We start from the raw sequence: 20,414 nt of genomic DNA, 5'->3' as shown, positions 1-20,414 counted from the left end.
CAAGCAGAGAGCTGGCAGCCTGCTCTCACCAAGTGCATTGCAAGGGTGGAAAAGGGGCTAGCTCGGTGCCTGGACAGGTACCAAGCAAACCACGAAGATGGGGAAATATTCCTATCCCTCTCAGGGCACAAAGCAGACCGCCACACAGCAGAGTCACCAGGAGCTGAGCACCTCACTGGGATGCACAGCAGCATCCCTAAAGAGGACGGCCAGGCAGAGAGCTGATCCAAAGCATTTCAAGCAGCTGGGACAGAGGATGGAGACACCGAGGTGAAAGCCCACAGCAGCACAAAGAGCACAGCTCCACGGCTCAGAGCACAGCGGTGCAAGGGACACAGCTTATCGGAGGAAGGAAACGGGAGCAAGATGACCACAGAGCATGTCTGAGCATTCAAATTACAAGCGGGGCTTGTAGGGACAGGATCTGACATTTAGCGCCTCTGTTTGTACAACGCTTGACATTCATGATAACGGAAGAAGAGCAGAAAGGCAGCAAGGCCTTCTGGCTTCTTGGGAAAGCACACACAGAGGCACAGTCAGCTCCAGTTTCCTAAGGAGTCTCAGGGAGAGGTGGGCATGGGTTGCTGTGCAAGTTATAGGAGCACCCACGGCACTGCATAACCGTATTGCCCTGAGCCTTAGCTTGCTTTCCCAGAAGACGGATTTCCTATTCTGCTTGCAAGCTTTACAGGACACACATCACACTGCTGAGCACACAGCTCAAAAAAAGATAGGTTTTCATCTCATCTGAGGCTCTGAGGAGCCATTATAAGAAAATCAAAGCTCGGCACTCATTGTGCTCTTGGAAAGCTTGATGGAAATACCGTCCTTTAAAAGCTACCTCATCCAAGAGCAGCACAGCAAAAGACTGTCAGATAGGTTTAGCATCACGGGTATCAAGTTCCATCTCAACCCATCTGAGCTTGCTTGGAGGATGCAAGGTATAGAATGGAATCATACAATGGCCTGGGTTGAAAAGGACCACAATGCTCATCTCATTCCAACCCCCTGCTACATGCAGGGTCACCAACCACCAAATCAGGCTGCCCAGAGCCACATCCAGCCTGGCCTTCAATGCCTTCTACAGTTCCTACAGGCTCTCCACCAGCAGCAGGCAAGGAGAAAGGATGCAGGCGGTGCTGGAGGAGGAAGCAGAGCACGAGGTCTCTGGATTGCAGCACAGATCCCCGCTCTCCAGTTCATCCATCCAACTGTATCTCCTCATAATTACATTAAGATAACGCTCTCCCGCCTCATTTTTTTATTATTAGAAATGAACAGATTTAAAGCTTTTCCCCCCTCAAATTATGGCTCACCTGAGTAGATAATTAAAAGACTATAAAGGAGATACATTTTTATGTGTAATTACGCCTACTTCTGCTGCCGTATCGCAGGCTTCAAAGAAAAAAATATTTGCAAAACAACTCCAAACTTTTATTTTGTCAGTGCCATAATTGCTGCTTGTCACGGCCATCCGTGCTGCTGTCTGCTATCTAATGAGAGCACATCTCACAGCAGCTCGGCTCAGACGGGAGGGCACGCGGTGCAGCTCCAAAGCCACAGCAATGTGCTGCTGACAGAAGAGCTGTGCACACCATGACACTGAGACGGCAGAGCTGCAGGCAGGCCTGGAGCTCACCCAAGAGCCCTGGCAGGCAGCGGGCACACACCTGGCTGCAGGTTCCCTTGGGCGCTGTGGGATTTAGAATCACAGAATGGCCTGGATTGAAAAGGACCACAATGATCATCTAGTTTCAACCTCCCTGCTACGTGCAGGGTCACCAACCACCAGACCAGGCTGCCCACAGCCACATCCAGCCTGGCCTTGAATTTGTATGGTTTTGTTTGGTGTTGCTGATATGCCTTGTGATGCTGAGAGCTGCCGTAGGGCCCCGCCGCTGCCTCCCTGAGCACCCATGTGCTTGGAGAGGAGCTGTAAGCACCAGAGCCAGCTTGCAGCACAGAGCAGAAGATGGCCTGGAGAAGAGAAGCCTGCGAGCAATAGCAGCACCTTGCACCCACCTCACAGCACTGCAGTTGCAGGCTCCTGGTGAGAACAGGCTGCAATCAGGTGCTGCTTTCTCCCTGGGATGCTGCTCTGGCTCAGCAATGCGGCTCTCGCCACCTCTTCCAGCAGAGCAGCCGCAGCTCCCTGCTGGCATCACCCAGCACTCCGCTCCTCACAGGCAGGGCTGTGGCCGTGCTGCAGCCAGCAGTGCTCGTTAGCCCGGGCTCGGAGGCGATTCTGCCCATCACCCCATGCGGAGCGGCTCAGGAAGGGCTTATTAGCACAGCTCACCCTGCCATCAGAAAGGCTCCGCTGCTCCCAGCCCCGAGCTCCTTCCTGGTTATCGCACACAGCGTTCTTCAGTTCAGATTCACCTCGAGCTAACAGCAGTGCTGACCTAACGCGTGGCCTAGATAGCAAGGGAGGACAGGTAGCACAAACCAAGGCGTGGGCCAGACTGCTCAGCCTCGCTTTAGAGCTCGTAACAAAGGACAGAAATAAGAGAACGGGCTCCCTGGTGCCTGCACCGTGCCTGCTCCAGAGCATGCTGAAAGAGATGCTCCAGTAAGTCCTGCAGCTCGTGCTGTACTTCACTCAGGCTAAAAGAAGATCCATACCTTTGACCAAGAGCCCCACACGCTCAGAAAATCTTACTGAAAAGCACAGCCAAGACTTACCCGACTTCTTCCAGGTGATTTTTCAGCAGCCCGCCTTAGCCCCTTCACAATGTGCAGCCACGAAACTACCTGGAGCATCACAAGCCAAGCATGGCACCCTTCGCTTGATCCTTCACTTTAAAAAGGGATGCCTACTTAAAGGAGGTGGAACAAACTTCCAACATCCCCTCAGGCCTTAGATAACACACCTGCCATCAGGCTTAATCAAGGCCAGCCTGATGCTAATGGATATTTAGGCTTGAGGTCCTACACAGCTGGTACCGCCTCCTGCCTTGCTAGCCTATGGGCTACTACAAAATCCGGTGCCTATAACCCTGAGGTTGCATTTCACAGAATCATGAAGGCTGGAAAAGACTCCTCAAATCCCCAAGTCCATCCCCAGCCCACCATGCCCACTGCCCACGTCCCTCAGTGCCACATCCCCACAGCTCTGAACACCTCCAGGCACGGTGACTGCCCCACCTCCCTGTGCAGCTGTGCCCTGAGATGAATTTTTTCCTAATATCCAACGTGATACACACTTATATAAGGAGTGGTGACTGGAAGAGATGACCAGGAGGGGGGTGCAGGCTGGCTGGGACTGCAGAAAGCTTAGCAGGATGCTATGTTAAACCTACTCTCTAGCAAAGAAAGGGATTTATCCTCCAAAGATAAGATGAGAGCGAAGTCAGGTGAAGGCAGCAGCTACTGGAAAGCAGAGCACTGCCCTTGCTTTTCCACTGGGAAAGCAATTCAGGGGTTATGAAGAGAGCCACCTGTGCCGGCTGCGCGAGCACTGGGGTCGGCACACATCAGACTACATCCCTTCATCTGAGGGCAGGATTGCGGGTGATTTTTCACACTTGAAGTGTTCCTCTTCCCCTCTGGAGCAGAGCCCACCCTGCTGCCAGGGCTGACGGCAGCCAGGACACTCGGATCCTTGCAGGCAGGAGTATGACTGGATTTATAGCCCCACTGCAGCAGCCTCCAAGGTGGTCTCCTCGTGCCGGGGAGCGATTCCCACTCAGCGCAGGGGCTGTGGTTTGTAAAGCATCTCAGGATGTGGCAGAATGTATTAAATCAACACCTAGGGCTTAGAGAGTTGCCATAGCACCGAGGCACCTCCTGGTCACTTGCTCTCCCACTGGCAGATGTTCCTGCTCTCAGCAGCATCCAGGGAAGCTCTGGGACTTGGCAGGGTCGCACAGGTTTGTTGGGCAGAACCCGAGTGATGGTTCCCTGCTCAGCTTTGCCTTTCCTGCAGCAAGTGCCCTGCTGAGTGCCAGTTGGTGCCCATCGTGCCAGGGGCTGGAGCCACCAACCCAGCCAGATGTGAGCCACTAAACACATTTGTACATTAACAACCCCATGGTCCAAATCACTTTGGATTTTCACCAGCACCCAGAGAGACACACATCCAACCCGGCTCATCCCTCCCCTTCCTCCACCTCCAGTGCAGTACAGCAGCACAGGTCCAGCTCTGGAGAAGTTGTACATGTCAGACACTTGGCTCAGCAGACAGGCGGTCTGGACAAGCCACTGTCACCTCCCCCAGGTGCACGTCCATCACGCTTCCAGGCTGAGACAGAGCTCCTGCAGAGAGCCACGGAAAAGGCCTGCAAGGACATCCATCCTGCAGTGCTGTCCTGGGGCAGTGGGGGACAAGCAGTGACGGGGGAACGCCATCAGACCACAGCACGGCTGTGCCCTGCAGAGCCGCCCCAAAACCCTGCAGGCACTGAGGGGTTGGGGCTGAGCCCTCCCAGTACAGCCACAGCCCTTCAGGAAAGAACGAGTGCTTTTAATTGGCGACGAGGCACCTCCAATAACTCCAGCAGATGCTGCCATTTAATGCGGGTTGGCACATAACTTTATAATCGGACCATATTGCTCCAATTACAATTTAGCCTATAGTCCTCTCGGGTTTGTCTTTTATTTGCCTTTCACTGCCAAGCACAGCAGGGAGGGGAGGTGGGAGAAGATGGGCTCTTGCCTGTCCCACCTCCTTCAGTGCTGCATCCCCGGTGCCAGCCGGCAGCCTTATGGACACCCGGTGCCCCACTGCTGTGACACGTGGCTGTCACCAGACAATGGGGACAAACCCCGGGTGACCCTCATGTGCCCCACAGCATTGCTCCTCCTGCTCGGGGTGCTCAGCACCCAACACACCTCCATCCTCTTCCCTCTGTAGAGCAAAGCATTTCCCCCATCTGATGACGACCCGGTCCAGCCAGCCCCAGCTTTGGGAGCTAGGGCAGCAAGGGCAGGAAAACTGTTTTTGCTTCTGTGTGGCCTTCCCAAATGCCATTTTGTTCAGGCCGGGAGGTGAAAGAAGCTTCTCCTGGCAATATGGAAATCCATGGCAGTGTGTGGACGCCCCATGGGAGAGATGGAGCAGCAGTGCTGGGCTCACCCTGCATCCTGCGGAGCCCCGCTCAGTCATTAAGCTGTCAGCACAGCTCCTGCAGACCCTATTAAAAGGATATTCCCGGATAAGTTGCTCTGGGAACTTTAAGCACTGGCTGTAAATGTCTTCTGGGTACTTAAGGGGAAAACCTCAGGTGACCTGTGTAAGGGATATATCCTCTCAGCACCCCAGATCCCAGAGCAGTCAAGAAGCACAAGCATTCATTTAAACCACACCGCTTGCCCGTTAAATCAAATATCAACCCAATTAAGGGCACACAAACAAGCTCAGCTCTGCCCTCAGTCAGCCACTGCCTGTCTGCATTGTGTATGCAGGGGGAGCTGCCAGGGAAGGCTGGATTTCATGGCACAGGCACTGAGGTTTCGTGGCATCCGTGCAGACAGAGCCTGAGGCAGCAGAGTCCTGCCTGCAGGAACTGCAGCCATCAGAAACATCAGCTCTTAATGACCTCAGAGACAGAACGAGGACACTGACCTCTGGATGCCAGGTTTGAGAAACCCTACAGCCTCCTTGCTGGGGGCTTCATACACAGAATCATAGGGCAGCAGAGACCTCAGGGACGTGTTGATCCCACCTGCATCACCCAAAGACTAAGAAGCACAGGAAGATGTGATGGATGCTCCATCCCTGCAGACACTCAAGGTCAGGCTGGACAGGGCTCTGAGCATCTGATGGAGCTGTAGGTGTCCCTGTTCACTGCAGGGGAACTGGGCTAGGTGGCCTTTAAGGACCCTTCCAACTCAAATGATTCCAGGTCCTTCCACCCACCCCATGCACTGTCCCAGTGTTAACACTTATTTCTGAACCTATATACATAGGTTTCAGGAGAGCACAGGACTTTAATGGGCAGGCTGGGACATACCCTGAAAAGCACACAGCCTCTGTGCTCACCATGCACTTCCATCCAAGTCAGCACTTCCAGCACAGCTTCCCCAAAATGACTGCACACAACTGTTTTGAAATGCATCCTGTGTAAAAACCCATACCAAGAAAATTCCTTCTCGTGGCTTTTTTTTTTTTTTTTTTTTTTTTTTTTGCAGCAGGCAACCTCTGATAGGGATCAGTGGGAATAAAGTCACTTCATTTACAAACTGGAGAGCCAAATCTGATATGCAGCAAAACTCGAGGTAAGTCAAGGAGTGATGGAGCGCTGCCAGCTCCCTGAATGAATATTCATGGCCAATGTTCACCGGGCTCTGAGCTGCAGATAAGGCAGCAGCAGAAAGACTGCCTCTGGGAAGGGGAAGAGAAGGAACCAAGCTTATTTCATAATTTTTATTGAGTGCAATTCTCTCTTTAGTACAATATCCTCTGAAAGTTACCGTTACAAACTCCGACAATTTCAACACAATTGACAAACCGGGGAAGGGGCAAAAAAAAAAAAAGAAAAAAAAAAAGAGAGAGAAAAAGAAAAACCGAAATTAAAAGAAATTACAAGGGGTGAAAACCTGTTACAGACATCTCACGGGTTATGTACAGGACGGGGTGCTGCAGGTCCCACCATCTCACAGCCCTGCTCGTCCCACGGGCGGTGGAGGAGGCGGTGCTGCCGGTGCTTCTGTGCCCCTGCAAGGGAAGAGTGGGACAGGAGGTGAGAAGGAGCCGTCCCCATGCACAGCCCTGCAGAGCACGCGTTGTAGGGCCACGATGCTGCTCCTCGTTGGTCAAACCCAATGGTGTCTGCCAAGCCCTTCCGCTGCTCTTCCAAAGTGAAACAGCAGCAACCCTCAGTAGATGCTCTTTGCTGTCTCCCATGTCAAAGGCAGCACCCAGCAGAACAATAAACCATCATCCAACAAAACCTGCTCTTTCCAAAGGTACAGACAGCTGCCAAGGGAAAGCCTGGAGGCTGCAAAACCCAAACAGCACTCTCAGGAGCACCTCCTTCTCCAAGCAGCCAAAGCCCCATCGCTCACTCAGCCTCTTCCAAGAAGCGGATGCTTTTAATACACAATTGCACTGCAGAAACATAAAGCTGACATGTTAAACAACAAAGCAATTGACTGCTGCATCCCTTTGCTTGGGCACTGATAACCAGAGATTGCTGCCCCTGTGTGAACATGCCAATGCTTTTTAAAAAAAAAATCCCAGCCGTGGCTGACATTTTGGTCCTATTAAAATTCATCATTCTGCTGAATGAAAATCATTTCTAGCAAAGCCTGGTAGTAATGAAACTTTTATTTGGTAATTTAGCGCTTGGTAGAAAAAGGGGCATGTGAGAAAGGGGAAGAAAAACTGAGACAAAAGAGAGGAAGGAGGGAGTGGAAAGGAGAGAAGGAAAGGAGGGAAGAGAGAGGAAGGGGAGGGAGGGAAGGAGGAAAGGAGGGAAGGAGGGCAGGAGGTGCTAAGGGGAAAAGTCATCATCGTGTATTTACTATGCATACATTTTGGTGCCACGTTCAGAGATCCAGGCTCGCAGCACAAGCAGCAATACAAATTTGTGAAGCCACCCCCCCAGGAAGGCACTGTGAGTACAGGCACCCCCTGGCTCGAGCTGTCCCCACCGGCCATCCCCAGGGACAAGGGCAGCCGCTGGCACGGTCTGCACCGCCCGCTGCCGGTCCCTGCGCAGCGCTAATTGCCGTTGATAATTGCACTGATGTCGACCATAATTTCCCTGCCCTCTCTCCCCACCTTGGCAAGAGGGTTCAATTGCCTAACAAGACCCCTGGGGATAAGCAGCAGGCAGAGGAGCGAGCCCAGCCCACGGGGAAGCTGCTCCTGGGCAGCGCACACACCAGACAGATGGACCAGAGGGAAGAAATGGGAGGATGGAGACCAAAGCTTGTTTATTTGGAGACGTGGAGAAAAGCTCACTCAAATTCATTTTTTAAGTGGATAGCACAAACTGAGCTAATCCCTCTAACGCTGATCCGGGGTTAATGCAGCCGTAAGCAGATTTTGCCTAATCCACTTCCACGGTTGCTCTGGAAGGGCACATCTGTTTTGGGAAGCACCTCGTTGGGCTAATCCACTTAAACGCACACGGTGTTTGGCTTGGATTAACCTCCACAAGTGCTCCCATGTAAGGGGGTAACCCCCTCCATGGCCACTCCACCCAACACCGCTCCTGGTGCTTTGGCTCTTCCCAAATGAAGAGGATTTGCCTGAGAAGGTGTCCTTCCAGTTCTTGGAAAATTATTTTGGAGGCACTCCAGTCGCTACAAGATCAGCATCCATCCCTGCAGGACGTGATGGATTTGGTGATGGAGGCACTGCAGGACTTTGTGCCCCGGGGATGTGGCAGAAGGGGACACGGAGCACCCGGGTTAATGCATGGAGTCCCATCCCCATCCTCTGCTCCTCCGTCGGCTGCTCAATGGGATGGCACACAACAAACCACAGGGAGGTGCTGGGGGCAGGGAAAGGAGCATCACACACACCAGAAGCCAACAGGCTCAGAAGCAGGGGTCTGGGCTCGCTCTTAGTTAAAAATCGGCCGCCTGCTGCTTTCATTGCCAGCTCCGCTCTGACTTGCAGCAACATTTAAATTAAATATACATAAGTGCTTTCAAAGAACTGTTAATTTGAAGGTCATTAAATGGCACAAAGCGCATTCCTTTCCTTTCTAGAAAGAGGCACATAAGGCTGCTATTAGCACACGCTCCTTTTCCATGCCTAAAGCACGCTCCTGCCTTTTATTCTCTCTACTGAGCAGAGCCCACTCCCACTGCCTACTGGAGACAGAGAATTTCAGGATCTGGATAGCATCTGGATAGCAGAGGGGATCTCACACCCAACTCCCAGGAGCTGCCATGGACACACACAGAAGGAATATCATTTCCGAGCTGTCCCTTCCAATTTAGGACCGAGGAGAGGAACTCCAATGCCAAGCACAACACAGATCAGAGGATGATGTAAAACAGGAACTTTCCGTTTGGGATTGGGTTTCTTTTTTTTTGTTCTTTCCTCACCAAAACCATTTGGCAGTCTCCCTCAGGCTGCAGAGCATCCAGCTGGCCAAAATCTGCATTTCTCCTTGGTCCAATAAACAAGCGACAGCAAGGCAGAGCCTCCTGCCCAGCTCCACGCTGAAGCACCAGCACAGCTTCCCTGTCTATCTCTGATGGGAGAGACTTTTGGAAAGACCTGGATGATGCAGTTGCATGGCTATGGCCAAGCACCTGGGATCTCCTGTGTGCAAACACCTCTAAACCCAGGGGTGATGACCATCAGCCAGACCCTCTCAGCTCAGCCAGTGCTGGGATGCTCCAGGCCCTAATGCTTCCACCCCAGCTTTGGCTGGAGGGACGAGGAACACCCAAAATCCCTGCAGGCACCAGGCCAGGCAAGACATGCTGACCCACCTTGGGCACCTCCTTGATGGCAGCTCTCTTACCAACCACGCTTCAGCCCTGGAGGAACTGCCCAGCCTCATCCCAACTCCTCGCCCAGCCCTGCGCCCCGGTGTGATGCTGCTACAGAGGGCAGCCCCAAGCTTCGGTGTCATCACAGCGGCTCCAGCATGAGGCTGGTGACAAAGGGGTATAGGAACTGCCTGCTCCAGTGCAGCCCAGGAGGTGCCAGATGCATGCAGCTTGATGCTAACAGACTGCAGTGCTGCCACATTGTTCTCAGCCCCACACGTTCAGCCACAAAGCTAGAGGTTTGATATTTAGCCCGTGTCACTGCCATCCGTCCCTTTAAGTGCCTTCCGCTTCCTTCTAATAAAAGAGAAATCATAAAAAAAACCCCACAAAGGATCCATCACCGGCAGCGAATACCGATGTGAGAGGCAGCACGTTAGTATGCGTGGCACCCAGCCCTTCTGCATGCTGTGTGCAGCGACAACATCCCAGCGTGCAGATTGGGGCAGTGCCGAACCCGAGGCATGGCGGCCCTCTAGCCAGCAGCACAAGGAGCAGTCCTGCTGCTGTAAACCAGGTGTGTTTCGCCCTGCCTTTCTCTGAGGGGAGCTCAGCAAGGTGAAACAAGCTCAGTCCTGTATTGTGTGACCATGATGGGAGAAAATACGGAGGAACAACAAGCACCCAACGCTGCGACCCATCCTCTGCCAGCGTGCCAGCTTCCACCCTCCCACCCTATGTCCTAAGGGCAGGAGCCCAACAAGAGCAAGTTCTGGCGGCCCCAACGCTGGCATGCAGGACATGGGTGAAGGAAGCAGGCTCAGCCCTTGGGATACAAGGCACCTCCATGGTGTGCATGGGTGCAGGGCATCCCCGCAATGCAGATGGGGGACAAACCCGTAGCACAGACACAGGGCAGCCCCACAGTACGGATGGGCAACGGGGATCCTCGTGGTGGGGTGGGCATGGATGGATGCTTGCTGCATGGGGGGAGGGTAAAGGGCTTCTTATGGACGCCTGAGCCACCGTGGTAAGGCCAGGAGGCACTCTGCAGCCCCAGCACCTTACAGCAGCCACACACAGCCCCCAGTCCCTGCTCCCACTGCCAGCCTCGGTGCTGGCAATGATGGATCTCCGCAAGTCGCACACAGCCAGCTAAGTAAAAGCCTTATTAAGAGTTCATTCATTTTATAAACTCTCCGCACGATCCACAGAGGGAAGTTAGATTGCTCAGACTTACAATATTCTGTGTAAACACTGACATGCATCTAGTAATTTTAACTAGATCAATTTGCAAAAGAGACCAGTGGTAGAACCAATAAAAAAATAATAATAAAAAGTCAAATTAAACACAGGGAAATATTCACTGGAAGAGGCTTCAAGGAAGTGAGAACAAACATACAGAAAAGGATGAGAGGTACACGAGACAAATGGACCTACCTCTGTAGCCATGAAACCTAAGTCCGTAACTCAATATCAAAATCCTTAGGTCCACAAGATAGGGGAAATAAAGTTCTCCGTAGCCATCTTCTGCAGATCCCCGAGGCTCTGAAGGCCTCAGCAGTCTCTTCCCCAGAGCATCTCTCCTCCTCCTCCTCCTCCTCCACAACCCAGTACCCACGCACCGCGGCTCCTCCTCCTCCCGCCTGCATTGGGGTCAGTGGTGATCTCTGGTCACGGGCAAGCAGCAAGTCCACAGTAGGTTGACAACGTACACGCGCGCACACACACACATGGGAACACCTCTTTCCATTTGCCATGATGGAATTTTTTTTTTTTTGTATGTTTTTTTTTTTTTTTTTTTTTTCCCTTTTTGCAAAAAAATGCAAGCAAAAGAAAAAAAACCCAAAAGTTTTTTCTATTGAAGGTACATCTCTTCTTCAATATGAAGACATTAACTGGATTGCGTCGGATCCCCCATGCAGTGGTCAGCGAAGTCCTTTGGTAGTTGGCAGAGCGACACCTGGACACCACGGTCAGCGGCTGCGGAGGCTTCCACCAGGCCATGAGCAGAGAAGGGAGCAGGGCAGCAGGAGGGGCCGGGCAGGAGGGAGTCAAGGAAGAAAAGAAGATCAAGGCGGTCGCTGCCGGAGGCTTCTCTGGATGGGAAACCCAATGTGACGCCACTCCCTTCCCCAACAGCCCCCTGCCTCCTCCTCCTCAGTTTTGACTACTGCTCACTGGCGGTGGGATTGGAGTCTGGTCTCTAGGATTTGGGTTTGTTTCCCCCCAACGCACATTGGTTTGTCTTCATTGTTGGTTGGGGTTTGTTATTTTTGTGTGTGGTTTTTTTTTGTTTTTTTTTTCATTTTTTTAAATATATGATTTGTACATATTTATACTTATTTATATGCTGTCCCCCGTGACATCGGTAAGTGTGCTTCTGTTGGTGAGGGATGGAAGTCACCAGGCCAAGGCGAGTCCCAGGAACGTCCTCCGCGGTCTGGCCGTGGCTGCCCCTCTCCAGCTGTGGCCCCACGGCTCCCATCAGTTCCTCCCTCCCACCTCCGCTGCCTGCCCTCCCCGTTCCCTCCCCGTCGAGCGAGGGACGTCACGCCATCGAGGTCGGAGACTGACTCATCTGCACGCGCATGGACTGGATGCTGTTCAGGATCTTCTTCTGGTGCCCAGCCAGAGTTACTCCTATTCTCAAGAGGTCTCTGCAAGACAGACAGAGGGATGTCAACACACAGCTGTGCTGACCGGTCCCACAAGCCAGCACCTACGCGGTGACACCAGACTTACTCAGATGTCATCTGGGCAACCAGCTGGAGGGAGGTGAATCCAGCGCTCAGGAAGTTGTCTCTATACTGGCTCATCTTGACGGCGCTCAGCCAGTCTTCTACTGAGGTAAAGGCAGTGAAATCAGGGATAGAGCGGTCGAGGAGGGGCTGAGAAGGCCTGGAAGGGAACAGAGAGGCACTGAGGTGAGGACACAACCCCTGAATTCCAGTCCCCACCAGAAGGCCAGACGCGGCACCGCACTCGGGGACTCACACAGCGGTGATGGTAGCCACAGTTTTGAGGCTTGCCGGGTTGCGGATCATCTTGTCGAGGGTGTTGACAATCTCGGCGAAGCGAGGCCGGGTGTTGCGGTCCTTCTGCCAGCAGTCCAGCATCAGCTGGTGCAGAGCAGCCGGGCAGTCCATGGGCGGCGGGAGCCGGTAGTCCTGCTCGATGGCATTGATGACCTGCAGGGCACGGAGCGGTGCGTGAGGAGCACGATGGCACGGGGACAGTGCTGCCAACCCGCCGCCACCAGCAAAATGAGCGGGAGGAGCTGCAGCAGGAGGTTAATCTCCACTCTGATGCTCTGCGCACCGCAGTTCCTCCCGGCAGAGTGCTGCCGCTCATTATCTCGGTGGATTGCGTTGGAGTGCGGCAGTCGCACTTCCAAAGCTCTTTCCCAGCTTGCAAACCCTCTGAACATTTCAAAGGCGCTGCAGCTTCCTGAAGTCCAATTACCAGCCCACTGGCTTTTCTTCCCAGATTCCCTCCCGCCATCCCTCTCGCTCGCCAGCCTGTTTCATCTCAGAAACCGAGAGCCGCCGAGGCTGCGGGGTCTGGAGCAGCTCCAGCTCCACCTCAACCTCATCGTTTTCCAGTAAGGCAGAGCAGCGAGCCCCCGACACTTACGTCCTGGTTGGACATGTCCCAGTAGGGCCTCTCCCCAAACGACATCACCTCCCACATGACGATGCCATAGCTCCAGACATCACTGGCTGACGTGAACTTGCGATACGCAATCGCCTCCGGTGCTGTCCATCGCACAGGGATCTTCCCACCCTGAGAAAACAGGAGCTGGTGAGTCACAGCCATGCCCAAAACACCTCTGTGGATTGATGTTGTAATTCCTGGGGGACAGCAGGGAAGGGCTGGCTGGGAACAGCCTCTGAAAGGCCCTACAATGGCACTTCCACCCAGTTCCAGCAGGGAAAGTGACAACATCCCAACCCTTTGCAGCCCACACGTGCATCCTGCTCAAGGCAAAGAGTGCTTCACGGTCACCAGCGCTCCACAAAATGACAGCAGAAAGTGAAAAGATGAGGGAAAAAGCACAGAAACACATGGTATGTGCCCCAGGGCAGAGCTGCATTGTAAATCATTGCACACTATTGTTTTCCCTAGCCCTTCCAATGAAGCATCAGCTGCTCTTTAAGGCTGAATGGCAAAAATTTTATTTGAATAACTATAAATGGAGAAATTAACTGCTAGGTTGTTTTTCCTGCCTTTCCCCCAGAGCTAAAAACCTGCTGTGGGAGGCAGAGTGATGTAATCGCAGGCGCAGCATCATTTCCCAGCTGCCGAGGAGATCTATTATGGCCTAAATTAAATAAAAACACAGATGAGATAATCTTTTTTATCTCTGAAGGTGGAAAAAGGCTACTTCAGGCCTCTTCTCAGTTACTGCTAAGGTCTTTACACAAAACATGATGTGATTCTACTCAAAGGCCACCAGATGGGTCTGAGCAGGGAGTGGGAGTAGACCAGAGTCCAGTCAGAAACCCAGCAGCTCCCTTTGCTCCCCCAGCAGTAGCATGACTCTCTTGATCCATTTACATCAATCTGATGAAATCCCAATTGCCTCATCTCCTCGGGGTTCCTGTCACAAACTACACTACATTGAAACACACCTGAGCACAGCCTGGCAACACAACCAACTGCTTTGCAGTTTGTAGGACACGCACACTCTTGCACCCAACCTATGCCTCTCCTCGCTGTCCTGGTGTCTGCCTGTAGTAGATGCACTGCCTCCAGCCTCCCCCGAGGCAGGATCCTGCCATGTGTTGTACTGCTGTGTTATGAAATGTTTACAAAGCGTTAGGAAGGTTATTAGCTCTTTTAATAACTGATTAATCAATTAGAGAGCCCAGCAGGTCAGCAGGGTGCTCACAAGCCTTCTCATCTGCTCATCCATAACACCAATGACAGCTCACCAGGGGGTTTATGTGGTGCATACAGTACCTAAGTGATGCATCCCTGGTCCCACCTATCCCCTTTGTTGGTCAGGATAGAGCAGAGAGGTGCTTTGGGAGCAGGGAGACATTAAACTCGAGAGAGAGAAGGAATGGAAAAGAGGATGATGCAAGGAATGTCAGTGGCCACTTCCCAAGCAAGGCAGCGGCAAAGCAGCAGATCCTTCCCCGCTGATGGAAGGAAAGCAGCAAGAGGAAGTAAGGGGTGGATGAGGGCAGGACTTGCCTCTCTGAGCACCGCCAGCAGGTGCAGTGCAGCACAAGTGATGCTGCGCAGATCTTTACCATTTTTAGTGAACTGGACTCAACGGGAGGCTCACAGATTTGCCACTGTGGGAGGCGAGGTACATACCAAGGAACTGGTGTAGGTGGGATCAGACGTGTCGTCCTGCAGGTAGCGTGAGAGGCCAAAGTCTGACACTTTGCACACCAGGTTGCTGTTGACAAGAATGTTCCTGGCCGCCAGATCCCTGTGGACATAGTTCATCTCTGCCAGGTACTTCATCCCAGCAGCAATCCCTCTGAGCATCCCCACCAGCTGGATCACCGTGAACTGCCCGTCATTTTGCTGTGAGCGGAAAGAGCACATGTGAGGATCATGGAGGCCTGGCTCCCAAACCCTGCAGCCAAACGATAGTCCACTTTGCCTCACCCGCAGGAACGAGTCCAGGGCCCCATTCTCCATGAACTCTGTGATAATCATGACTGGTCGGCTCTTGGTCACCACCCCTTCCAGCCGGATGATGTTGGGGTGGTCAAACTGCCCCATGATGCTGGCTTCGCTCAGGAAATCCCGACGCTGCTTCTCTGAGTAGCCAGCCTTCAGTGTTTTGATGGCCACGTAGATCTCCCGCTTGCCAGGCAACTTCAGGCGGCCTTTGTACACCTCTCCAAACTCCCCTGCAAGAGCAAGACCACACATTACCATCCCTATACAAATCTGCATAGAACAACAGCAGCTGGTCATCCAATCCAGTCGGCTGAGAAGCATCAGCCAGTTGGCACCCATTGGCGCTCCCTTCTACAAACCTCCATACTCTTTGAAAGATGCGGAGGACATAGCTGGGCTTACAGCCTCCTCCAGGCTGGCAGAGCCCATTGCCAGAGCCAGGAGCTGCTCTTGGGAATCCCTCCCAGAAAAATTGTACAGCAAAAGCACCAACTTTTAAGGACCACATCAAGTGCAAGATGTGAGCGCACTGACAGCCACAGCCATCTCTTTGCACATAACTTATCTAGGAAGGGAAAATAATTGGGCTGTTTTCATCGCTGTGCTCTGATTTAGAACACAGAAAAAGCTTCCTCTTATTTCCACTGGGAGAGCTTTTCCTTCACCAAGGTGAAAATTTTCTGTGGAAGGATTACAATTAAGCCAGGCTTAGAGTTGCTTTGCCTTGATGAGCAGCAAAAGGCAGCCGATACGCTGCCGAAGTTGATCCTGACTGAAACAGCTCACTGCTTCTTTGCAGCTTCCCCCCACCTTCACACTTTCCCTTCTATGAGCATGACACAGTTATTTAAAAACTGCAATAAAGGCACCACAGATGATATACAGACACATGTATGCGTGTGTTCCCATACATATGTATGGGAATATGGCACAGACTAGAATGAGATCTGTTTTTTTCTTGTAATCTCACGGAAGTAAACCAGGAAATCCCACAGCTGCCCAGCGAATACATTAGAGTCTTCCCAACCGTAGAGAAGCTTTGAGAGCAGAAACCAACCTCATGTTCCCTAATCCACCAAAAGCCTGATAACCCTTGAGAACTTTGCATTTCACAGGGAAGATTCACACGTGCACCCCAAGGAAAAACCCGGCAGGTGCTCAGCACTACTCAGTCATTTGCTCTCTCCTCCACCCTTCAGGGTGATAGGAGAAGAGGATTGATTAAAAAAAAAAAAAACAAAAGTAGAACTCATGGGTTGAGACAAAACTATTTACTAAGATAGAGAAAAGGTTAATAGTTATGACTATATACGAATGTATATAAGAAGCGATGCACAAGCAATTGCTCACCACCCCCCAAACTCCTGAGGAGTGGAAGGGACAGGTGAACTCCCACCTTCTTCAAAACTCTCCTTTATACATGACAAAGTGCCCACCTAGGAGGGTGGAAAGGGCAGAGACATGGCAGCGGGGACCCACCTGCTCCAATGACCTCTTCAATCTTCACAAAGGAGACGTCAATCTCCTTGGCGAACTCACGCACTGCCTCATTGGGGTCCTCATAAGTGAAGGGGTCAATGTAAATCTTCATTCCTGGGGACCCTTGTGGTGAGAAACACAGGAGAGGCATCAAAAGGAAGAGAAAATCAAGAGTCATTGTGCCACAGCCAAGAACCAAAAGACCTTCCTGCTCTCTCATCCCCATGTCCATTAAATCAGCTGCTATTTACCTTGTCACACCTCCGCATCCCACAGTTGTCCTCTCCTGACCCCTCCACCAAGGTGAGAGGAGGGGACCCCAGAGGGGTGACGAGGTGGGCAGGAGCTGCTGGTGAGCATCCAGGGGGACGCTTCCAGACCAGAACTACAATTAGCGGGTTTTATGGGAAGGGAAGTGGCAAGTTTATGAGGCTGTATGCATTATTTAAGAAATATTTATTTACCCAAAAATGGCTCTGATAGTTTTGTGGCTGCCACTAAATTGACAGAGTGCAGCAATTATAATCAAAAACCTGTGTGGAGCCATAAACTGAGGCTTTGCTGGCCTCTTTTCACCCACCCCTGCTGGGCAGCAGCAGCAGGAATCAGACAGTGCAGGAGGATGCAGGCTCTGCCCCTCACCCCAGTGGCAAGCCAGGAAGGGCAGGGGATGGAAATGGTAAATCTTAACCCTAAAAACATGTCAGCATGGGGGACATTTGGTCCTCAAGGTCATCCTGGGGGAGTGGGGTATTGCTAAAACAAAGAACACGCTGCTCGCAGCACTGCCTGCTCAGTATCAGGGGCATTTGGGGCAGGAGATCTGCGCCTCCAGGGCCAGGGACGAGGACTGCAATGAAGCCATCTGTGCATCTCCCAGTTCATAAATCCCTTTACGGCTCTGTCTCGAACACTTTAACTGCCCCATAAATTTTTTTACAAGAGCAGCTGATGCTCCAGCCAGGATTACAAAGGGATTTACAGGATCGTAACCAAGACTGACTCACTGATCAAAAAATTGAATAAATAAAGGAGAAAATAACACCAAAATTTCTTGCCTGCTGCCAATAGAAGCTGGCTTTTAAACACCCACTGATGCGCCCTGGGCTCAGCAATTGCCAGATTTCAGCTCCCACTCCAAATCCCCCAGAGGTACTCATGTCCCTATCCCATCTGAACGAGAGGGATTCAGGCACCTCCACTCACTCACTGGCACCCTGTACAGACCTCAGCCAGCAGAACACCCCAAGATCAAAGGACAGAGCACCTTTGGCATGTACACATGCATCCCTGCTGATGGCCCACAGGGATGAGACACGGAAATGGCAGCCCACTTCTCACCACCTCGAAATCTCAGGTCAGCAGTCCCAGCACGGATGCCCTTTGGGCGATCCACACGGAGCCAACAGAGATGCTCTAATTGCCATGCCATTAACTGAGCAGGCTGTTTGTTCCAGCTGCTGCCCTCAGCTCCCCATTAGTCGCCCACCACAAATTTCCCACCTGTTTTGCTCCAACGCATGTAACAACCATACGCCTGGAGGCTTGCTAACCTTGACAGAAATTTGCTGTGCTGCCATTGCCTGGCTTTAAAAATGAAATACCAAGATCCGTTTCACATTTTTCTACCTGGTTTTGAACCCCCTGAATCCTTCCTTTCCCTATCTGATTTTGCCAGGCTGGCTGCTTTGTGAGTTCAGCAGGGAACTGCCAGCCCTATAGAATCATTAAGGTTGGAAAAGACCACTGAGATCATCTAGCCCAAACATCAACCCCAAGTCAGCCCCAGCCTCCTATGCTTGCTGCTCTGCTTTCTCTCAGGCTGGATCCCAGTGTACAGGCATCTGTGTGGGCTTTGTTTTGGCAGGACCCATCCTAAAGTTGAAGATTTCCTCTCATGCATGCAGCAAAATCCCACCAAAGCAACACAGATTCACTGCTGCCAGCAAGGAAATAGCTAAAAATGCAAGAAAAGAACTTGAACTCTATCCCTACACAAGCACATTGCTGCAGTCTGCCCACAGACCTGGCTAGCAAATTTATTTCTAATCACCTAATCCCACTTACCCCATACACTGAGTCCTCCAAAAGGAGGCAGAAGCACCTGGAAGGCTTCTCCAGAAGGATGTAAATGGAGTTTACTGGTGCTTGCAACGCTTGCCAGGGCTGGGTAACACCTGGAGCTATTGCTCTGCTCCTTTATCATCATTTTGCCCCCTTCTGCTCTTCTCTCTCCCCACCAACACAAAGCCCCCCAACCCCCCTCCGTGCCCATTTTCTCCCTGCTCACCTCTCCCAGTGCTGTAGTGCTGCAGCTTATCGCTGTACACCGCCTCCTTGCTGTACGCTCGCTTCCTAGGAGGACAGAGCAGATACCTCCATGAGCATCTCTGCTCCCCACGGAGCAGCCCACACATCAGTGCCTCCACCTGTGCCGTGCTGAGCAGCCCAAGCACGTTCCCCATCATTCCCTTCCCACCCCAAACCTCTCTCACATTCCCACCTGCTGCAGACTATGGAAATGGCCACCAGTGAGACGATGAAGACCACGCCGGCCGCTGCAGACCCCGCAATCAATGGCAGCTGCTCCCTCAGCTCAGACTTGTAGTCATCTGCAGAAGGAAAAGGATGCAATGAGGCCTCCCAAGCAGCCCCCAGAAATGGGGCAGAGCTCCCAAAATGGGCCCGTGGGGAATGCTTCACAGCAAGGGCAGTCAGCAAGGAGAGCACACGGCAAGGGACCACTGTGCTGAGCTCACACACGCATTAGGCTGAAAATATGGAAGAGAAGGTCCTAAGAATTAACTCATGGAGTCTCACAGGGCTCCTAAATGTTCCAGGAAAGTAGGCAAAGAGACCCGCGGGAGAAGAGGCACATCTGAGAGCATCTGATTTTGCTGCAAACCTCCTTCAACAGAAGGCCGTTTTTATTTCATTTTTGTACCTAACTTCAGGCCACATTAAGATTGCTTCCCGTGCACAATGACAAGCTTTGACATTTTTGCTCTTAGGTCCGTGGAGTAATACTTAACCAGCTGACAGCTGTCCTGTTAGTTGTGTCAGGAGCCACAGGCAAGGGTTAAAAGAACATTCACTTCAAAAGGAAGTATTTAGCACTCTTTTATCTGCATTTTTCTGCTCTGCAGTTAATTACTAACAGCTGAATTTCTCCCTTGCACACTACTCAAATCCAGAGAAATTCTCCTCTAACAATTATTATTTAATAACCTCCAGTATTGATTCTTACTAAATTTCAATTAATTGCTTATCTGAGGCAGGGGTTTTCTTCTTGCTTCTCTAATTTTGGATGCTGAAGGGTCAGCGCCATCTCATTCCCCCCATGGGCTTTCCCTCTCCCCACTTGCAGAAGCTTGCCCATTGCATGCCCTGCTCTCCAGGCACCTGCCGCTGGCTGCCACCTGGCCCCACATCAGGAAAACCAGGAGATTTGGGAGACAGATGCTGGGATGGAGATAGGGGCTGGGTTGTTGGGTGCCTGCAAAGACTCCTTTCCACCACAGAGTGCTTTGCGGGTCTGGCAGCAGCACATCTCATCCACCCGGATACAGTGGGACACGCTTCTCATGATCGCAACGTGATGAACACAGGGGATCTTTATCTGTGTTAATAATATTAAACCATCATTTGTAGCAGCCTGACCTCTAAGCCAGAATCCTTCAAGGCTCTTTGGGGACCCACAGCCAACACCACAGTGCTTTTGCAGTCCTAGCTATGGCCATTCATCAGCCTGCAGAGGATGGTGAAGCAGAAGCAAAGCTTTAGGAAACCAGCAGCAGAGGGCTTGGACCCACAGCATTGCCAAACTGGAGCCCAAACCAAGCCGGCAGTGGCAGAAAAGGGGTTTTGCAGGGACTTCAGCATCTGGAGAA

At 52.0% G+C, this 20,414-nt stretch overlaps 1 protein-coding gene across 2 annotated transcripts in view; it reads right to left on the bottom strand.

The window, feature by feature from the left end:
- Nucleotides 1–6,353: 6,353 nt before the first annotated feature.
- EPHB1 (EPH receptor B1) overlaps nt 6,354–20,414 on the bottom strand; it is a 48,154-nt gene continuing 34,093 nt past the window's right edge. The window contains exons 8-17 of one of the 2 annotated variants that reach the window (XR_014885386.1): nt 19,028–19,136; nt 18,815–18,879; nt 16,525–16,647; nt 15,028–15,275; nt 14,728–14,943; nt 13,036–13,185; nt 12,397–12,590; nt 12,145–12,300; nt 10,840–12,059; nt 6,354–6,658 (exon numbers count right to left, since the gene is read on the bottom strand). Coding sequence is in view for 1 of the 2 variants with exons in the window: in XM_085232551.1 (XP_085088677.1) it covers nt 11,951–12,059; nt 12,145–12,300; nt 12,397–12,590; nt 13,036–13,185; nt 14,728–14,943; nt 15,028–15,275; nt 16,525–16,647; nt 18,815–18,879; nt 19,028–19,136 (1,370 nt within the window). In the remaining variant the exon portion in view is untranslated. Of the gene's footprint in view, nt 6,659–10,567; nt 12,060–12,144; nt 12,301–12,396; nt 12,591–13,035; nt 13,186–14,727; nt 14,944–15,027; nt 15,276–16,524; nt 16,648–18,814; nt 18,880–19,027; nt 19,137–20,414 lie in introns of those variants that run through there. The other variant, XM_085232551.1, reaches the window with a different exon arrangement.

This window comes from Meleagris gallopavo, chromosome 11, assembly GCF_905368555.1.
Source record: "Meleagris gallopavo chromosome 11, MGAL_WU_HG_1.1, whole genome shotgun sequence".
Taxonomy (NCBI): Eukaryota; Metazoa; Chordata; class Aves; order Galliformes; family Phasianidae; genus Meleagris; species Meleagris gallopavo.
The sequence above is the reverse complement of the archived record's forward strand: the minus strand, read 5'-3'. Positions and strand labels throughout refer to the sequence as shown.